This window comes from Ursus arctos, unplaced genomic scaffold (assembly GCF_023065955.2).
Source record: "Ursus arctos isolate Adak ecotype North America unplaced genomic scaffold, UrsArc2.0 scaffold_29, whole genome shotgun sequence".
Lineage (NCBI taxonomy): Eukaryota > Metazoa > Chordata > Mammalia > Carnivora > Ursidae > Ursus > Ursus arctos.
In genome coordinates, this window is record NW_026622974.1 from 8,167,728 (window position 1) to 8,185,298 (window position 17,571).

Here is a 17,571-nt window from a genome sequence, read left to right on the forward strand (position 1 = left end):
AAACACGCCTTCAACTCTCTCTCCCTCATCCACTCCTGAGTCCCTGAGGCCAAAGGTTCTAGCTCCCCCAGCCACAGCCTTCAGTAGCCTCCCCAGCCACAGCCTTCAGTAGCCCCCCCAGCCACAGCCTTCAGTAGCCCCCCCAGCCACAGCCTTCAGTAGCCCCCCCAGCCACAGCCTTCAGTAGCCTCACAGGCAAACAGCCTCTCCATTTTGTCATTCAAGAAACTGGAGTAACTTGCTTTCAAACCACGATAGCCTCTGTTCTGAGCAGAACCCTGTGGTCCTCTGAGCAGAGAGGCAACATGGGAAATTAAAAAAGCACTGTCGCAGGAGTCAGGAAACTCAGTCCTAGTCTCTTCTCTAACCCTACTGGCCACGTAACCTTGGGCAAGGCACTGTTCTTCCCTGGGACTCAGTTTCAGCTTCTGTAAAATGATGGATTAGACACACACACACACACACACACACACACACACAAAACACACATCCCCCCCAACACACACACAATGCTCCATGATCTCCAACTTGAGGCTCTCCCCAAAGAAAACTAAAACGAATACCTTTATGTTACTAAAGCCTAGTCCTAGGACAGTATCTTGAACTTGGTGTTCACATACATATAATTAAATGAAAAATAACAGAAGTTAAGCAGTTTAATAATGAGTCATGTTTGAAATTTCCCAATTTTTTCTTTTTCTTTCTTTCTTTTTTTTTTTTTTTTTTGCCTTGGGATTCCTTCAAGGTAAACCTGGTTACAAACAGGAAAAGCTTACTTCAGATCCTATAGTCCCCTACTTCAGCCAAAGAATCAGGCAGATTGACCACTGAGTTTCTCTTTAGGAAAATAACTCAAGATCTGGACAACAACTCTCAAATAGGAGATAATACAGCAAAAGACCAAAAAGAGAGGGAGAAACATGTAACTAAGAGGGAGAATAGCTCCTCTCCAATCTAATATCTCTCACAGCATTTTTCCGTGGAGACATTCATGGCTGTCCTGACAAATCCTGTGGCCAAGAGCCCTGCCTGGGCCTCTGGAGTGCCTGGCAGGGCACCTAGCCTGTTCCCTGCAGGTGAAACCAGACTTGGACATTGCTTTCTGGAAGTGAAATAAAATCTTTCTGTAACCATGGCCTTCCACTCTTGTATGAGTGATATTTCCCCCATCCTCAAGGATTACTGTTGGATTATCTTGTAAAATTTCAAGCACAAAGTCCCAACGAATTACAAAGAAACATGGATCTGTGGTCAACATGTAATTTAATAACTCCTTTCTTTAAATTAATTAATTTATTTATTTGACAGGGAGAGAGTGAGAGTGGCAGGCAGTGGGAGAGGGAGAAGCAGGCTCCCCACTGAGCAGAGAGCCCAACGTGGGGCTCGATCCCAGGACCCTGAGATCATGACCTGAGCCGAGGGCAGATGCTTAACTGACTGAGCCACCCAGGCGCCCCTGGGGACAGTAACGCTCCCACTAACGAGCTAATAAGAATACATGAAAGTTAAAGAAGGTTTCAGTATAGCAAAAGTCTGAGCTTCTTTACTGATCCTTAGGTAGACTGAGAGGAAAGTACTGCCTGAACACACGTATGGTAGAAGCTGCCTGCTCTTGACCGGTGGATATGAGCTGCTGGCCTCCCGCCGGCCAGGACGAGTCGAGGAACTTTTCCAAAACAGGAAAGCATGGACCAAGTATGCCCTTCTGGTGAGCGGTGCAAAGCCATTCTCAGGAATTCTGTTGTGCCCGGGGCTCCCTGGCCCATAGGAGGAGACCAAGGTCTCCCTCAGCTTAAAAATTCAGAAATGCATGAGAACGTTGGACACAGCTTCTCCACTGCAAGCGAGGTGACACACTTGAAGGGACTAAAAGACCCAAAAGTCGTTCTCTAATAGCTGCTCAATCTCTACCATGCTACAAAAAGTCACACTCTCCCTAAAAGCATGTGCAGTCACCGCCCGTTCTCCCGCACCTCCCCAACTCTGGGTCCTGACTGAAGTGGAAATCTTCCTGCCCTGACCTTGCTCTATAGTGAGCACGAGGGAAAGCTCTTCTGTGTGGCGGCGAGCACACAGACAGTCCCTCTTCGGCATCAGTTTGGGGTTAAGCCTGGCCTCTTCCCTCTGCCTGGCAGCCCCTGTACTCCACTCTACAGCACCCCGCAGGGTCAATCAGGGCAGTGTCTCCTGGGACAGGCACAGGCGGGACAGCAGTGTAACTCGGTTACAGCAAAACGGTCACATACATCAAAATCGGGTGACCCTGTTGTGAGGGGTTCAAGTTTCCTCATTTTACAAACAAGTTGAGATTCAGAGAGAGCTAGCCTTCTGCTGGGGATCATGCAGCCCTTTAGTAGGAGAATCAGACGTGGACTTCAGGTCTCATAGTCCATTTCATTTCTGCTGCCACGGCTCCTCCTGTGGACTGCAAGCCAGACTCTGAAGCATGAGCCCATGGGTCCGCTCAACCAGCTCATACGTGTTAAAAGGACTGCATTTGGGAGATCCTTACTACCCTGTGTAGCAATCCAGCGTGCCTCCCTTCCAACTAACTCTCCTCCACGGCACTATTCGGGCACTGAACTAAGAAGATGTTCGTGACCATTCACTCTCTGGGTTTCTCTCTGGAATCTACAGCTGGTTGTGTCTATCGACTGTCCCTCTTGGCCCCTCTCTCCACTCAAAGTGTATCTGTTCCCTGAGCAAACAGATGAACGGTAGGCGGACAGATTGCACCCAAGCTACTGTCTCTCCCCCTCTATGGCTCCAGTTTGCCTGAGAGACACGTTGTAGCAAGTGCATGGCTGGTACCTCTGTGGGGTAGACCCACAGGGTAAGACTGGGATTGCCTGGTAAAAACTAGTATTTTCCAGGAGGAGACGAAGGAAGAATGGAGTAATTTTTAAGCAAAATACAGGACAACTGCCACCTTTTCCTCACTCCCACATGTATCTGACGGTCCTGTTTTATAACTCAAGCCTTCAGCAGTCCGCAGACTAGAGAAGAGTTACTGCTAAATATAAGGAGGGGCTCTAGGGGCGTCTGGGTGGCACAGTCGTTAAGCGTCTGCCTTGGGCTCAGGGCGTGATCCCGGCGTTCTGGGATCGAGCCCCACATCAGGCTCTTCCGCTACGAGCCTGCTTCTTCCTCTCCCACTCCCCCTGCTTGTGTTCCCTCTCTCGCTGGCTGTCTCTCTCTCTGTCGAATAAATAAATAAAATCTTTAAAAAAAATTCAAATATTCTTTTAAAATGTCATTTGAGGGGTGCCTGAGTGGCTCAGTCGTTAAGCGTCTGCCTTGGGCTCAGGGCGTGATCCCAGGGTTCTGGGATCAAGCCCCACATCAGGCTCCTCCGCTGACAGCCTGCTTCTTCCTCTCCCATTCCCCCTGCTTGTGTTCCCTCTCTCGCTGGCTCTCTCTCTCTCTCTGTCAAATAAATAAATAAAATCTTTAAAAAAACAAATAAGGAGGAACTCTAGCGGCTAGAACTCAAGCTATCCAAGAAGAGCCAGACCGCTTCCTTAAGTCTAGTCGCATGCATTATGAAGGAGAATACTTCTGCCTTTCTCATGGTCATTCTTGCTGTGAGTGAATCAGGAAACAAACCGAGAGATTACCAGAGAGGACAGAGGTGACGATGAGTCATCTCCACCACCATCACCGCTCTCATCTCCGCTAGCACGTACCATGCGGCCAGCGACGTGCGGAACACTGGGCACACAGTCCCTTAGGTAGTTCTCACAACAAACTGTGTTCTATTATGATTCCCATTTCATCCATAAGGAAAATGAGGCACAGAGTGGTTAACTAATTGGACCTTGACCACACAGCTAGTAAGTGGAACCAGATTCCAGAGTCTTTGCTCTTAAGTGCCTATGACAACACCTTTTTTTTTTTAACCTTCTACACAGAGGCCCAGAGAAGTAAAAGGTCTTCACCGAAATGAACAGGGAATGGAAAATCTAGAATTTGCGAGCCCAGGTTTATTGCTGTCATTTCGAGGTTGTGACACTGCTTTCCTCCCAAAGCCCCCTTACCTCCACTGCCCCTGCTGCTCTCACCTCCGACCCAACCACAGGACTCCCACAGCCTTCTCTGCTTAAGGCCACCCACCGGACTAAGCCACTCCCATTCTGCTTCAACACAAGCATTGAAGTGTTCACAAATTAGCAGTTTTCTCTCTCTTCACATCACCAGCTCCCCAGGGTCCGGGGGCCAAAGCGTTCCACTTCGAAGAAGAAAATCAGATGGCGGAATATCAGCAGTTTTTTGTAGCTGTTTTTCAATATTTTAAAGCACTGCTGTCATAGAAGACTCCTTCAGCTCTGAATAATAATTCTTGGTATCTATGGCACTTTCGTGTCAAGAACCCACCTTAAGATCTTTATGTTAATTCCCAAACACCAAATATTATTGTAAGTCAAACGGAAAAAAAATCCAATAGTTCAATGGGTTGAAAACAATCCAACCTGGAAAAGGATTAAGTGGATTAATTAGTTCATGGTCGCTCTAGACTAGTGTTATCTCTTTTTTTAATTTTTTTTTATTATATTATGTTAGTCACTGTACAGTACATCCCTGGTTTCTGATGTAAAGTTCGATGATTCATTAGTTGTGTATAACACCCAGTGCACCATGCAATACGTGCCCTCCTTACTACCCATCACCAGCCTATCCCATTCCCCCACCCCCCTCCCCTCTGAAGCCCTCAGGTTGTTTCTCAGAGTCCAGAGTCTCTCATGCTTCACTCCCCCTTCTGATTACCCCCCTTTCTTTATCCCTTTCTTCCCCTACCGATCATCCTAGTTCTTATGTTCCATAGATGAGAGAAATCATATGATAGTTGTCTTTCTCTGCTTGACCTATTTCACTTAGCATTATCTCCTCCAGTGCTGTCCATGTTGTAGCAAATGTTGAGAAATCGTTCTTTCTGATAGCTGAGTAATATTCCATTTAGACTAGTGTTATCTAGTAGAACTTTCTATGATGGAAATGTTTTCTATCTGTCCTGTCCAATATGGTAATTACTAGCCACATGTGGCTACTGAGCCTTTGAACCGTGGCTGGTACAACTGAGGTACTGAATTTTTTATTTTAGTTCGTTTTACCTTTAAATTAAATAGCTCAGGTGGCTACCATCTGGGCCAACCGGGCTCCAGACCACCCCTTCCAGGACCCCGTGCTATTGACCAGGCAGAGGGTCACACAATAAAACCCAGTGTCGGGGCGCCTGGGTGGCGCAGTTGTTAAGCGTCTGCCTTCGGCTCAGGGCGTGATCCCGGCGTTATGGGATCGAGCCCCACATCAGGCTCCTCCGCTAGGAGCCTGCTTCTTCCTCTCCCACTCCCCCTGCTTGTGTTCCCTCTCTCACTGGCTGTCTCTATCTCTGTCAAATAAATAAATAAATAAAATCTAAAAAAAAAAAAAAACCCAGTGTCTGCTCTCTAAGGACTTATAAGCAATGTGGGCAGACGAACCACACACACAGAAACAGTTAAGCAGTGACAGACAATAAGAGCTACAGAAATTAAGAAAGAGCACCTTAGAACCTAGTTCTACAGAATGAGTCCTTTACCCTTTTGCTACTGGGATTACAAAGCCTGCTTGAGGAAGAGCGTGCTAGCTGCTTGCACTGTCGCTTCTGTGGTCCATTCAAAGGAGACGCCACTGTCCTTATATGTCATGTGCTTGAAGTAAGTACACCCGAAGGGATCGCTGCCCATCAAGTGCTTACTATCTCCCCAAGACGCGGGACTAAGAAAGCGCTAAGCAGGAACAAAGCTCAGTGGAAATGAGATAAATCCAATTCCTTTTTCTCTCATTTTATTCCTCATCTATCCTCCTAGCCTGAAGTCTGAGAGAAAAAGGAAAAATAATCGGGGAGAAATACTGTCCATTTCTTGCTCCTTTCATCATCCTGCAGGGCCCTCCTCTCTGGAGTTTCCTCTCCTCTCTACAAGCATTTGCAGGGGCATTTCTACTCCTCGACCTGCTTTTCGAAATTCCCCTCCAAAGCCCTAGGCCAACAGGTTGGCTGGGAAGCCAGCTTCCCGCCTTTTGCAAACAGTTGAAAAGAGGGGGCATAAAGGAAGGAAAAAGAGAGACAAGTAGGGAAGGGAGAGAGAAGAGGGAAAAGGGAAGGAAAGGTAAATAGAAATGGCCCACAAGGGGCGCCTGGGTGGCACAGCGGTTAGGCGTCTGCCTTCGGCTCAGGGCGTGATCCCGGCGATCTGGGATCGAGCCCCACATCAGGCTCCTCCGCTATGAGCCTGCTTCTTCCTCTCCCACTCCCCCTGCTTGTGTTCCCTCTCTCGCTGGCTGTCTCTATCTCTGTCAAATAAATAAATAAAATCTTTAAAAAAAAAAAAGAAATGGCCCATAAAAGAACAGTGAAGAGACAACAGCAGTGGAAGACCATTGTCAGCCGTCCCCACTCTCAAGGGGGACTGGACTACAGATCTCGATCTTCCATGGTTACCAGGAAGTGAATGGCACGACTATTTTGAGATCATTTGAGCCTCTCCCATTGCAATGTATGGCCACTTGGGTACAGACAAAGTTTCACTATCTTTACTTTTGTGCCTTTTGTGACAAAACAAACAGAACAAAAACTATTGTTTCCCATGTAACCTCCCAATTAATGTGAACCCACACTCTTTCTAACTTTAAGTGGAACATTTTGGACCTACCACTTGCCTCATTGTGTTGGGGTTATACAACAGAAAGAACTAAAGTTTTTAAAAGTGACAAAAACATGGCAAATGGAGCGTTAACAATAGACTTACATCTTGATGACACTCGGACCCGGTAATAAAGTCTCACACAGACTTTCTGAAGAGACTTCTAATTCTGTTGCTGTGGGAGACATATTACAGGGAACCTCGGTACAGTCCTAACCTACCAGAAGTAACACTGCTATGACTTCAGAAAGGAAGGAGGTATACGAGGGACCACAGTGCCTTTGCTCAACCTCCTGGCCCCATAATGTCTCATCTGGTGTTTCCAACACTAGCATTCCATGAAAGTGGGTTGCAGTTTTGCAGAGTTCAACTTTAAAAACTCTAAGTCCATGGTAGGTAGAGAGGGGTCAGTGGGGCCTAACAGAGAAGAGGCTCTTGTTGGTGACAAAGATGGGAACCAATAGCCTGGCTTCAGAATGCTTGACGGTCTACCTTCAGCCGGGTCAGCTGAAGGTAGGCAGGGGTAATAAGGGAGGTCCTACATAACCTTTTACAGAGCACGTTCCAGAGCTAGGTGATTGTGTCCCCTCTTTCATCCTCATGATGAGGATGGGAAATGGATGAGGACCACAGAAAGATCTTACTATACAGGATCACCTGCTGCCCAGAACTCACTGCAATCTGATCAAACAGGTAGTGTTTCTAAAGGCTTCTCTGAGCCCCTGGGATGGTTTTTATGAAACAGAACCTCACTTTGTGATGGCTTTTACCTGGTTGTACCTTTGAGAATAGCAATTTGGAAAGAAGAGACCATCCTTAGGAAAAAAACAAAACAAAACAAAAAACACCTTAAATATAAACATCGCAACGCAAAAACCTGGGGGGAATGGTTAAACTATGGGAAGAGGTGGCTGCACCTGAATGAGACTACTGTGATTCAGCTGGAAAAGCATATCGCCCAGGTCCTGCTATCGCAGGAGGCATGGTCAGGCTTTGTTTGATTTGGCACTTCTACTGTTTTTACGAAACAGGATATCGTTTCAAGGACACAGGCACGGAAGTTTACAAGGCGACAGCGGTCATAAGAATGTCTAAGGTCATTGCATTAGGCTGCTTTCTTTTTTTTTTTTTTTTTTTTTAAAGATTTTATTTATTTATTCAACAGAGATAGAGACAGCCAGCGAGAGAGGGAACACAAGCAGGGGGAGTGGGAGAGGAAGAAGCAGGCCCATAGCAGAGGAGCCCGATGTGGGGCTCGATCCCGCAACGCCGGGATCACGCCCTGAGCTGAAGGCAGACGCTTAACCGCTGTGCCACCCAGGCGCCCCGTGCCACCCAGGCGCCCCTGCATTAGGCTGCTTTCTGCTGCTGGCCCCAATTCTACTTCTGCAACTCCCGGTATTCCCAAGAATTCTGACATCTAGGCTGCAAAAGAGCATTTAGAAATACAGCTGACCGAGCTCTAATCCGTAAGTGCAACCACTAGAAGAATGGAGTCACTTCTTTAATAAAGTGGGAGGACAGTTCCAGACATTTACAAATCCAGCAGGATGTTCTCTGCTAATTTTCTCCTAATTAGATAGATCAGAACAAGTGTTCTGACTGGCCACTTAAAGGGCAATTCAATGAAATATCTGATCCTAGGCTGATCCTAGACCAGAAGAAGAAGGGATGCTATCAATCAAGGGCTCGACTGGGTCAACTGGCAACACTGGAATATGGGCAGTGAATTAAAATACCGCATCCATGTTCAATTGATTGAGGTTGAAAATAAGCTTTTTTTTTTTTTTTAAGAGACTGTCCTTATTGTTAGGAAATACATAAAGTGCCATGAAATGATTCAGAAAAATTACTGTATAATAATGACTTATGATGGGGTAACATCCTGGTAAACCCAGTGCAGGTTGAAAATATCATTTAATACAGTAAGTTGTAAATGCATTTCCTACATCTAACCCATTATTCTCAATTTAAAAAACAACAAAAAAACACACACCTCATCTACGAAACATCACAGCTTAGCCTCGCCTAAATTAAACACGCTCAGAACACTCATGTTAGCCCACATTGGGCAAAATCCTCTAACACAAAGCCTATTTTAAAATAAAGGGTTGAATAGCTCATATAATTTATTGAATGCTCTACCGAAAGTGAAAAACAGAATGGTTATTCGGGTACATAATGGTTATGAGTGCACCAATTATTCACCCTTGTGACTGCGCGGCTGACTGGGAGCTGCTGTCGCCCAGCATCATGGAAGAGGAACACACTGCATATCACCAGCCCAGGAAAAAATCAAAATTCATCATTCGAAGAATGATTTCTACTGAATGCATATCATTTTGGCATCATCGTGATGTTAACAAATCTTAAGCTGAACCATCCTTAAGTCAGGGACAGTCTGTATATATACACTATATATTGTCTATTATAAAACATGGGGGGCACCTGGGTGGCTCCACTGGTTAAGCGTCTGACCTAGGCTCAGATCACAATCCCAGGGTCCTGGGATCGAGCCCCACATCGGGCTCCGTGCTCAGTGGGATGTCTGCTCTGCCTCTCCCTCTGCCCTTCCCTTGGCTCATGCTGTCTCTCAAATAAATAAATAAAATCTCTTTTAAAAAATTATGTTATATATATCATATAACATTATATGTAATAAACTAGTCTATATTATACATATGTCATAATATAAAGTCTGTATGTACTTTTATGTAAAAAGAGAAAATAACAAAGCAGAAGGGCAAAAGTTAGCAACAGTTCAGTCTGGGCACAGGTATGTGGTTATTCTTTGTACTACTGCAAATTTTTCTGAAGTCTGAAATTACATCCAATTAAAAATATGTTTTATTAAAACGAGGGGAGAATTGAAGCCTTCTTTCCCCCACTGGGTTGCCAGCAAAGAGATGTCTTATTCAAGTCTATGAAGGCTCTTCCCAGGTAGGACGTTGGCCTCAGTCTGATTTTCACTTGGTTTGGTCATTCATACAGACTAGCAAAAGGAAGGAAAATGAAGTTTTTGGGGTTTTTTCTTAACTTTCTATAAATTTCTGATTATAAGAATTCCAGGTGCTTATTATAGAAAATTTGGGGAAAAGAACAGAAAACTAATAAAGAAGAAAAAAATACATAAATTCCTCCATATCCCCCAAACTGGAAGAAACATTATTTTTATTTTGGCATATTTCTTTTCAGTCTTTTTCCCACCGTTTTGAGAATTGGGATTATATTGTATAAAGTGTGTAGCCTGGTTTGGTTTTGTTGTTTTTTCCTTTAACCTAGTATTAACATTTTCCTATGTCATGGGTAAAAAGGAAAAAAAAAAAAAAAACTTCATTAAATCTTCAATGTCAACACAGTATTCCACTATATGGATATGCCATAATTTACTTATTTGCCTAAAACTGGACTTTTGATTATTTCTAATTTTTATTTATTACCCATAATGCTGAGTTAAAAGTTTAAGACCTGGGGTGCCTGGGTGGCACAGCGGTTAAGCGTCTGCCTTCGGCTCAGGGCGTGATCCCAGTGTTATGGGATCAAGCCCCACATCGGGCTCTTCTGCTATGAGCCTGCTTCTTCCTCTCCCACTTCCCCTGCTTGTGTTCCCTCTCTCGCTGGCTGTCTCTATCTCTGTCGAATAAATAAATAAAATCTTTTTAAAAAAAAAGTTTAAGACCTGTGTGCTTAAATCGTTTTTTTTTTTTTTTAGTATTTATGGTTTATACCTTTATGACAGATTCACAAAAATTAAGTTACTGAGGCAAAAGGTATAAACATTTTTAAGACTCAATGGAAAAGAGTCAAATGACTTTTTTAGAAAATTAGGCTTACGCCTTTATCTTAAAAGAGAAAGGAGACACCTGAAGGGGATTGTCAAAACTTTGGGCTGATATCTCATTGCAGATTTAAAGGAAGGGTAGTTACTGCCCCAAGCTAAAACCTGCAGTCTTCAGACCAAATTTTGCTGCAGAGACAAGTTCTGTAAGCTACTGTTTGTCCTCAGAAAAGGAAAAACTGAAATATTCCAGCCTAGATCAACACACGCTGGCTGCTGGGTAGAAGATGTAGGGCCCAGTCCCAGATGATAACCAGTCTATTAAGCTTTGGGTGTCTAAAATCTAAAAGACCTTTCTATCCTCCTCATAGAAATGGGACCTTAAAAATCCAAGGAGGGGAAAAGCACATGTGAGAAAGTGATAGGAATCGATACGCAAGGTTCAGATTTAAAAAGGCAAACTTAATTAAGACAAGTTGGGTTTTTTGCCCTCTCCTGTTTTAGTAGTCTGGAATTATAGAAGCAAGCTGCCCAACAGTCAGAGAGACGCGGGGTCAGTCCCGTCTGTCCTGAACAAACAACCAGCCTGGGTCAGGGGCATAGCCAAACCTCCCCGAACTCAACCTCCCTGCTTGTTAAATGACATGGCTGAACAAAGTCCCTAAAGGTCATTCTCAGGTCTCTGGTTTGCCAACGTTCTCCTTTTATGCGTCAGGGGAGAAAAGGGCAGAGTGGTTATTCTCTCTGAACATATTATATCAAATGCTGACCACGTCATTTTTCAGAACACAGCTAGATCAGATAGCCCTCGGTAGGCGGTAGCTTCTAGAACCTTTGCATTTCCCACTCCTTCAGGCAGCAAGGACTAAGAAAGGGAAGGCGGGGGGATCCCTGAGCAAGGAGAAAAGGAGGCTCACCGTGGCCATTGCAGTAGTAGATCCACTTCTCCCGGTTCTGGGTGGGGGTCATGGATTTCTTCAGCCCTGCCTTTTCCACAATGGCGCTGGGATCCTGCCGGGGCCCCTTTTTCAGAGTCCTTGAGCTTTTCCGGATACTGCATACCACTATCACCACAAGCACCAGCAGCAGGAAAAGCACAATCATCCAGGGCAAATGTTCATTGATGTCAAAATGCTTGTGTAAGTTCTGTCTGGGGTGACCCCTCTTGAGGCCTTTGATGGGAGTGCTGGACTTCTCACCCCCAGTGGCCTCCATGGATGGCAGCAGCTTCAGGATGTGTCTGTGGTGGGGGCCTTGCTGGTGGTTGACTACCTGGAGGTTTGGGAGGGTCTTGTTCACGCCTTCCTCACCCCTCGCTGAGCTTGTGTTGTCAGGGACTGTCCCTTCCTGGATGCCACTCGGTACCTTTGGTCTAACAGAGGCAGAAGAGTTGGATTCTGTTGAGTTCACGCCTAGAAAAAAGGAGGGGGGAGAGCTTTTCTATATTTGGGGATCTGTACATTCCTCCTCTTCTTGCTCATCTTCAAGCCAGGCCAGATAATGAAAGAAGAGATGAACTTTGGAGCTTAAGAATAAGTTATACTGCACATTTTCGTCAAGACTCTAACAGCACCTTTACGTGGAAGATAAAAACTAAACTTAACAGCTAAACTCGCTTCCTCATGGCAAAACCAACAGCATCCTCAGGGATCTAACATCTGAGCTTCCCAGCAGCTTCCCCTATGCTTCACATACAGAACGGACTCGGGTATGTTCAGGGTTCTCGTCAACCCTTAATTGTGTCGATTGTTCACAGAACTAGTTCAAATTTAATCCCTTTATCCTTCCTCTCCCACCTTTTGGCCATTTCAAGATACAATGGTAAAACTGAGAATATGACTAAGGGAAAAGAGCTCAGACTCAAATCCAGATTTGACCAGTGTAAGCTTTGGTGAGACCAATCAGTGACTAAAGCAAGTCAGGACTTTCTTAGGATCTATTATTAAGACATAAGTTTTGGGCTGGCAGCTTAGTGGACTTCCTTCAGAGAAGCTTCCCCAGCAGTCTTCACTAAGGAGCCAGGGATTTCAAGTCCCAAGAGACAGGACCTGGATTGCATCAGTCCCTGAGAAAACCTGGACAGGTCATTCAAGCTCTCCGAGCCTGTTTCTTCATTTCAAAATGGTGGTCGTAAGGCCCTCCTTACAGAGTTATCATGAAGGTAAAATGTCATCACACATGAAGAGTATGCTAGAGAGCAGAACACAAGCTGGCTATCACCTCGAGAAAATTAATCAAAAAGGATCTGAAAATAAAGAACAAATTTTATATTCTGCCTGAGGCTCAAAATCCTGAGAACAACTAGGATACTTGATGAGGGCATAAAATTAAAATCGCTTGAAAAAATTAAACTTATTATTTTCCAGATGTGAATGCTAGTTATCTACTATCTATAGTACCTTATAACAGGTACAAACTTGTTCATTTCCCAAAGCTTCTAACTTTCTTTCCTCTTTTTTGCCCCACCATGGTTCCAATATTTATCCCTCCCTTCCGGGCATCATGGTATTTTCTCCTCTTCTCCTTCCTTCTTTCCCTCTGGCTGTGTCTATCCAGGATTGATTCCATGTTGGAAAGCTCTGAATCTGGAAGGAACCTTGAACATCTAAATCACTCACGTATTTGACAAGTTTGAAATCAAGGCCTGAAGAAGTGACTTACATAAGGCCACGCACTGTCCTTATTTCTCACCGTTCTTTCTTTTTAAGCTTGTTGCAACCTAGTTTTTAGATATTTGATTCCCCCCAACAGAAAATCTGAGTCTAAATGTTTCTAATACATCCAAAGAAGACAGATTAAATGAGCCACGAAATGAAGGCCCCTTCTTCAAGGGGTGAATTTGGAATATACAAAATGGAGGAAACATCCTTGGTACAAGCCCATTTTTGGTAGTTCCACTGGGCTCAAAGACTTTCTCAAATTAATAACACATGAGGTTAAGTTACCTTTGGGAACATAAGTGGAGGAAGGGACTTCATGGGATTCCGTGTGCTCCGGGTGTGAAAAGATGGCTGTGCCAGGGGCAGGTGAGGTCGTGCTGGAGGATGGAAGTGTGCCACAGACATTGTCTGCTTCCTTGGTCCCCGGCTTGATCACCGCCAGGTTCTGACTCAGACAGTCTGTGTATGCTTTGCATTTCATCACACTAGAAGGCACATCAGAGAAGGTACCCCGAGCACACTGCTTACACCGCACGTCCTCGGTCTCTGTCCCTTTCTTCCGCACACCCCAACCCACGGGACACACCGTATGGGGGGCGCAGGTACCATTAAACTGGAACATGCCAGGTGGGCAAGCACATTCTCGGTCCGTCAAGGCAGCACAAGGTAATTTCTCAACCATTGGCCATGGGCATGGCTGACTACAGTCATGGCATTTCTCTATGCCATTCTCATGCCTGGTAAAGGTCCCCACAGGGCAACTGGTACAGACACGCAGGCTAGTGTTGGTACAGTGCTCAGACACATAGGTTCCTGCCGGACACTTGTCACAGGTTAGCACCTGGCCGGTGGCACGGTCAACATGGCGGTATTTGCCAACGAGATTTGGGGCCTTCGGTCCTGGCTGAGCGGTGGTGGCGCTAAGGAATCCGAGCTGAAAGAAATAAAAGGGGAGGGAAAAGGAACAAAAACGAAGAAGGGGTTACACAGGGACAGAGAGGAAAGGACGGAATACTCCCACCACCACCCCCATTTCAGATCTGACCACAACCGCAACCTCTTAATGCTACTAGAGTGACACTGTAGAAAGAGAGAAAGACCCCGATTCCATCCGGGGCCTGACCTACTAGCTACGAAGCTTTGGTTTTGTTGCGTGACCTTTGCCTCAACTTCCTTTTTTTCTATTAAAAAAGCTGACAATCCTGCTCAAATCGATTAGAAAAATCAATGGAGAGTATGAGCATGTAAGCGCTTTGTTGTTCAAAATGCTACATAGAGGTGCCTGGCTAGCTCAGTTGGTAGAGCAGGTGACCCTTGATCTCAGGGTCATGAGTTCAAGCCCCATGTTGGGGATGTACAGCTTACTTAAAAAAAAAATTTTTTTTTTCCTCAAATTTAAATTTTTTTTTTAAAACCTGCATAGAAGTGAAAAATCCTAATGCAAGAAGAAAATAACTTGCCGAACAGCTTTCTTCCTTCCCATGATGCAAATGTTAAGTTGCCATTTCTTAGTAGCAGGACAAAGCAATGGAGAAGTAGAATGGCTTATGTTCTAGCCGCTTCTGCTAGAGCACCAGATTACCCACATGGAGTTACCTGATAATGCTGGAGTTTTTCAAAGCTTTTGTCTATGCAAAGCCAAACATCTTTTGGTTTTGGTTTTGGTTTTGGTTTATTTGCAAAACAGAGACAGGCCCTTGGCATTCTTAATTTGCTTTAAGCAACAGAGTTGATGCGTTTAGAGGTATATCCTGTTTGTTTAGCCTCTAAAGGCCATGGTCACTGGAGCATGGGCCTGCAGACACCTAGGAGGTCCAAGCACAAAGCTGGGCCCAGCAGAGACTCAACACAAGTGAATTGAATTCATAGGACAGAAACTTCACCCAGCTAGAGAGCATTTTATACTACTTGGGAAAAAGGAAATTATATTTGTGATGGTAAATCCTGAGGTCCTTCGGGGCAGAGGGATTAAGAAAGAATATTGAGAGAGAGCTTTTCTGCATGAATGAAGATTGAGAGGTTCCAACAAGGAAGTTTCCATGGCCTTCTACAAAATGGAGAATGGTTATGTGTTAAGAAAATAGAGGCCGGCCCAAACTACCAGATGCCCGCCAGGACAAGTTCCTTCTAAATGGGTACCTGGAACTAAGAAAATAAAACAAGAATCTCTTCAAACATTGATCAGAGTTCCTGTCTCCTTAGTGCCTTGAAAGTTAACGCAAGATTCGGTTCCCCTCCATCTCAAAATTTAACGATTTGAATCGGAAGTATCTGCCTTGAAGTCCCTCACTCTACCCAGAGCTGCCTCCCATTAAGCAACAATATTGAAAACAAACTTCCGGCTTGTGAGAATCTATTCATCTTTTCCTTAATAGGAGACACACAAAAAAGGGCTAGTGGTTGATTTTTCTCAGTAAGAAACTTAATGGCATCTTGGACTGAAGAGAAAGAAATCTCCTGCTTGATAATGGTAAATTCTGCACTATCTCCCCTTTTTGGTTTCTGGCTTCCTTTCCTTTTTCTTGGTCCTCCTATTTGCAAAATGAGCCCAGCCACCCTCTTCTGTGCCTGCCAGGTGTTATGAGATGGGGGGCAGAGAGCCAGCCACCCCCATCACGTGGAGCACAGGTTCCATGTGGCAAGTACCTGAGGACAAATCTCTCCCAGTCTTCTTGATGCTAAGGACCCACCCAAGGGGTCGCAAAAGCAGCTCTGCTCTGTATTTCTCCAAGTTCCTTTACATCTAGTTTCTAAGTGCAAAAGCACTTTTAGATGGCCACAGGGTTCTGGAATTTGAAAGATGTATATAAATAACCTAAATGGCAGGTTATGACACTTGTGCAAACGAGTTAAAAGCAGAGAAGGTAACAGGAGATCTGGCCAGAGGGTGATGGTTGGGAACAAACATCCCCCTGCTGGGCCTCGGGCTCTGAGTCGGCCCCCCCTACCTGTGCAGGGAGGTTGGGCAGCCAGCCAGGCACACACCCCCAGGCGGCTCTGCAGAACAGGCACTGGGGGGGAGGGGTGGCGAATAGCACTGTGCGTGTGTGTGCACGTGCGTGTGTGTGTGTGTGTGTTTGCAAGCACACACTCATCCAGGCATAAGGTTGGGGCTTGTCTTCCTACAGTTTCACTTCTCTCCCCAGGGCACATACTCGTTGGGGATCCATCAGCCCCCTGACTACCGAATTACCAGAGGTCCCCCCAGCAGCACACAAAACCCGTCTCCAAATCCCATGGCGCCCACACTCTGCCCCACTCATTAGGTAGATTTTTCAGTTCTTGGTTCATTTAAGAGAACCGATCAAGTGTCTCACTAAAGCAAGGCTCGGGGCTCTTTAACTGCATCATACTAAGCAGCGCACTTGAGACAACGTGGCTCCATAAATGGACCTTTCGTCACCTCATGTTGCAGGAGGCAATTCCAGCTCCTACACACAGAGTTAACAAAGATGCCTCAGGATCTCACCTGGACTGAACACTAGAAATGAGATTTGTGCAAAAACTAGGCATTATGAGTGCACCGGACAAATATTTATTGAAGACCTACTACGTGTATACAAGGCACTATGCCACAGGCTGACAACAGAGCCTAGTGAACTCTATTCCAGCCCCACGGAGTACATTCTAAAGCAGGACAGAAACACCTAATTACATCAGGAATTACTTAATTAGAATTGAGATTACTGCTGAGGAGAAACACAAGAGTCCTGAGAGGGGGAGGTTACCAGGTGCTTCCCCGCTGAGGGATGTTACAGAGGCGTTCACAGCCGTTCTGAAGGACAGAGAAGCAGAATGTAATTCTGGGCGGGTGGGAAGGGACGGCGGATTGGGCAGAGGGAGCCCCACAGCAAAAATTGGAAGCACAATGAAGCTTAGCTCAGGAACGAAGAAGTTTATGGGGCTCTCCCTCAAATGCAACATGGCGGCCATAGTTAAATGTGGAGAGGCTCCGCATTTTGATTCTAATCCAAAACGCAATGAGAAGTCACCCTTCGTTTGTATGGGGTGGAGGGGAAGGGGCATACAATGAGAAGTCACCCTTCGTTTGTATGGGGTGGAGGGGAAGGGGCATACAATGAGAAGTCACCCTTCGTTTGTATGGGGTGGAGGGGAAGGGGCATACAAACACATGTGTGAATAAAAAAGTTAACTGGCAGCAGAGCAGAAGATGAAAGTGGTTGGGGGGAGAGTGGATGGAAATCCCCACTTAGAAGGTGAAAGTCAGGGGTGGCTTGGATTAAGGGGGTGGCCGTGGAAAGAGAAGACGGCAACAGATTTGAGAGGTCAGGGCAGCTAGATTTGGTGAATGATTACCTATGGAAGGAAAAAAAGGAAAAAATCAATCATCTTCACATTGGACTCAAGAGAGCACAGGATTCAACACTGTTCTCGAGGGTACCCCTCGAGCCGGGAGGGTGCACCTGTGGGCCCATGGCAGGGTCAGGAGGTA

At 45.4% G+C, this 17,571-nt stretch overlaps 1 protein-coding gene across 1 annotated transcript in view; it reads right to left on the reverse strand.

Annotated features, from left to right (window-relative positions):
* Nucleotides 1–17,571, reverse strand: part of TNFRSF21 (TNF receptor superfamily member 21) — a 70,370-nt gene that overhangs the window by 35,920 nt on the left and 16,879 nt on the right. The window contains exons 2-3 of the mRNA XM_026507292.4: nt 13,404–14,052; nt 11,376–11,870 (exon numbers count right to left, since the gene is read on the reverse strand). Coding sequence (XP_026363077.1) covers nt 11,376–11,870; nt 13,404–14,052 — 1,144 coding nt within the window. The remainder of the gene's footprint in view (nt 1–11,375; nt 11,871–13,403; nt 14,053–17,571) is intronic.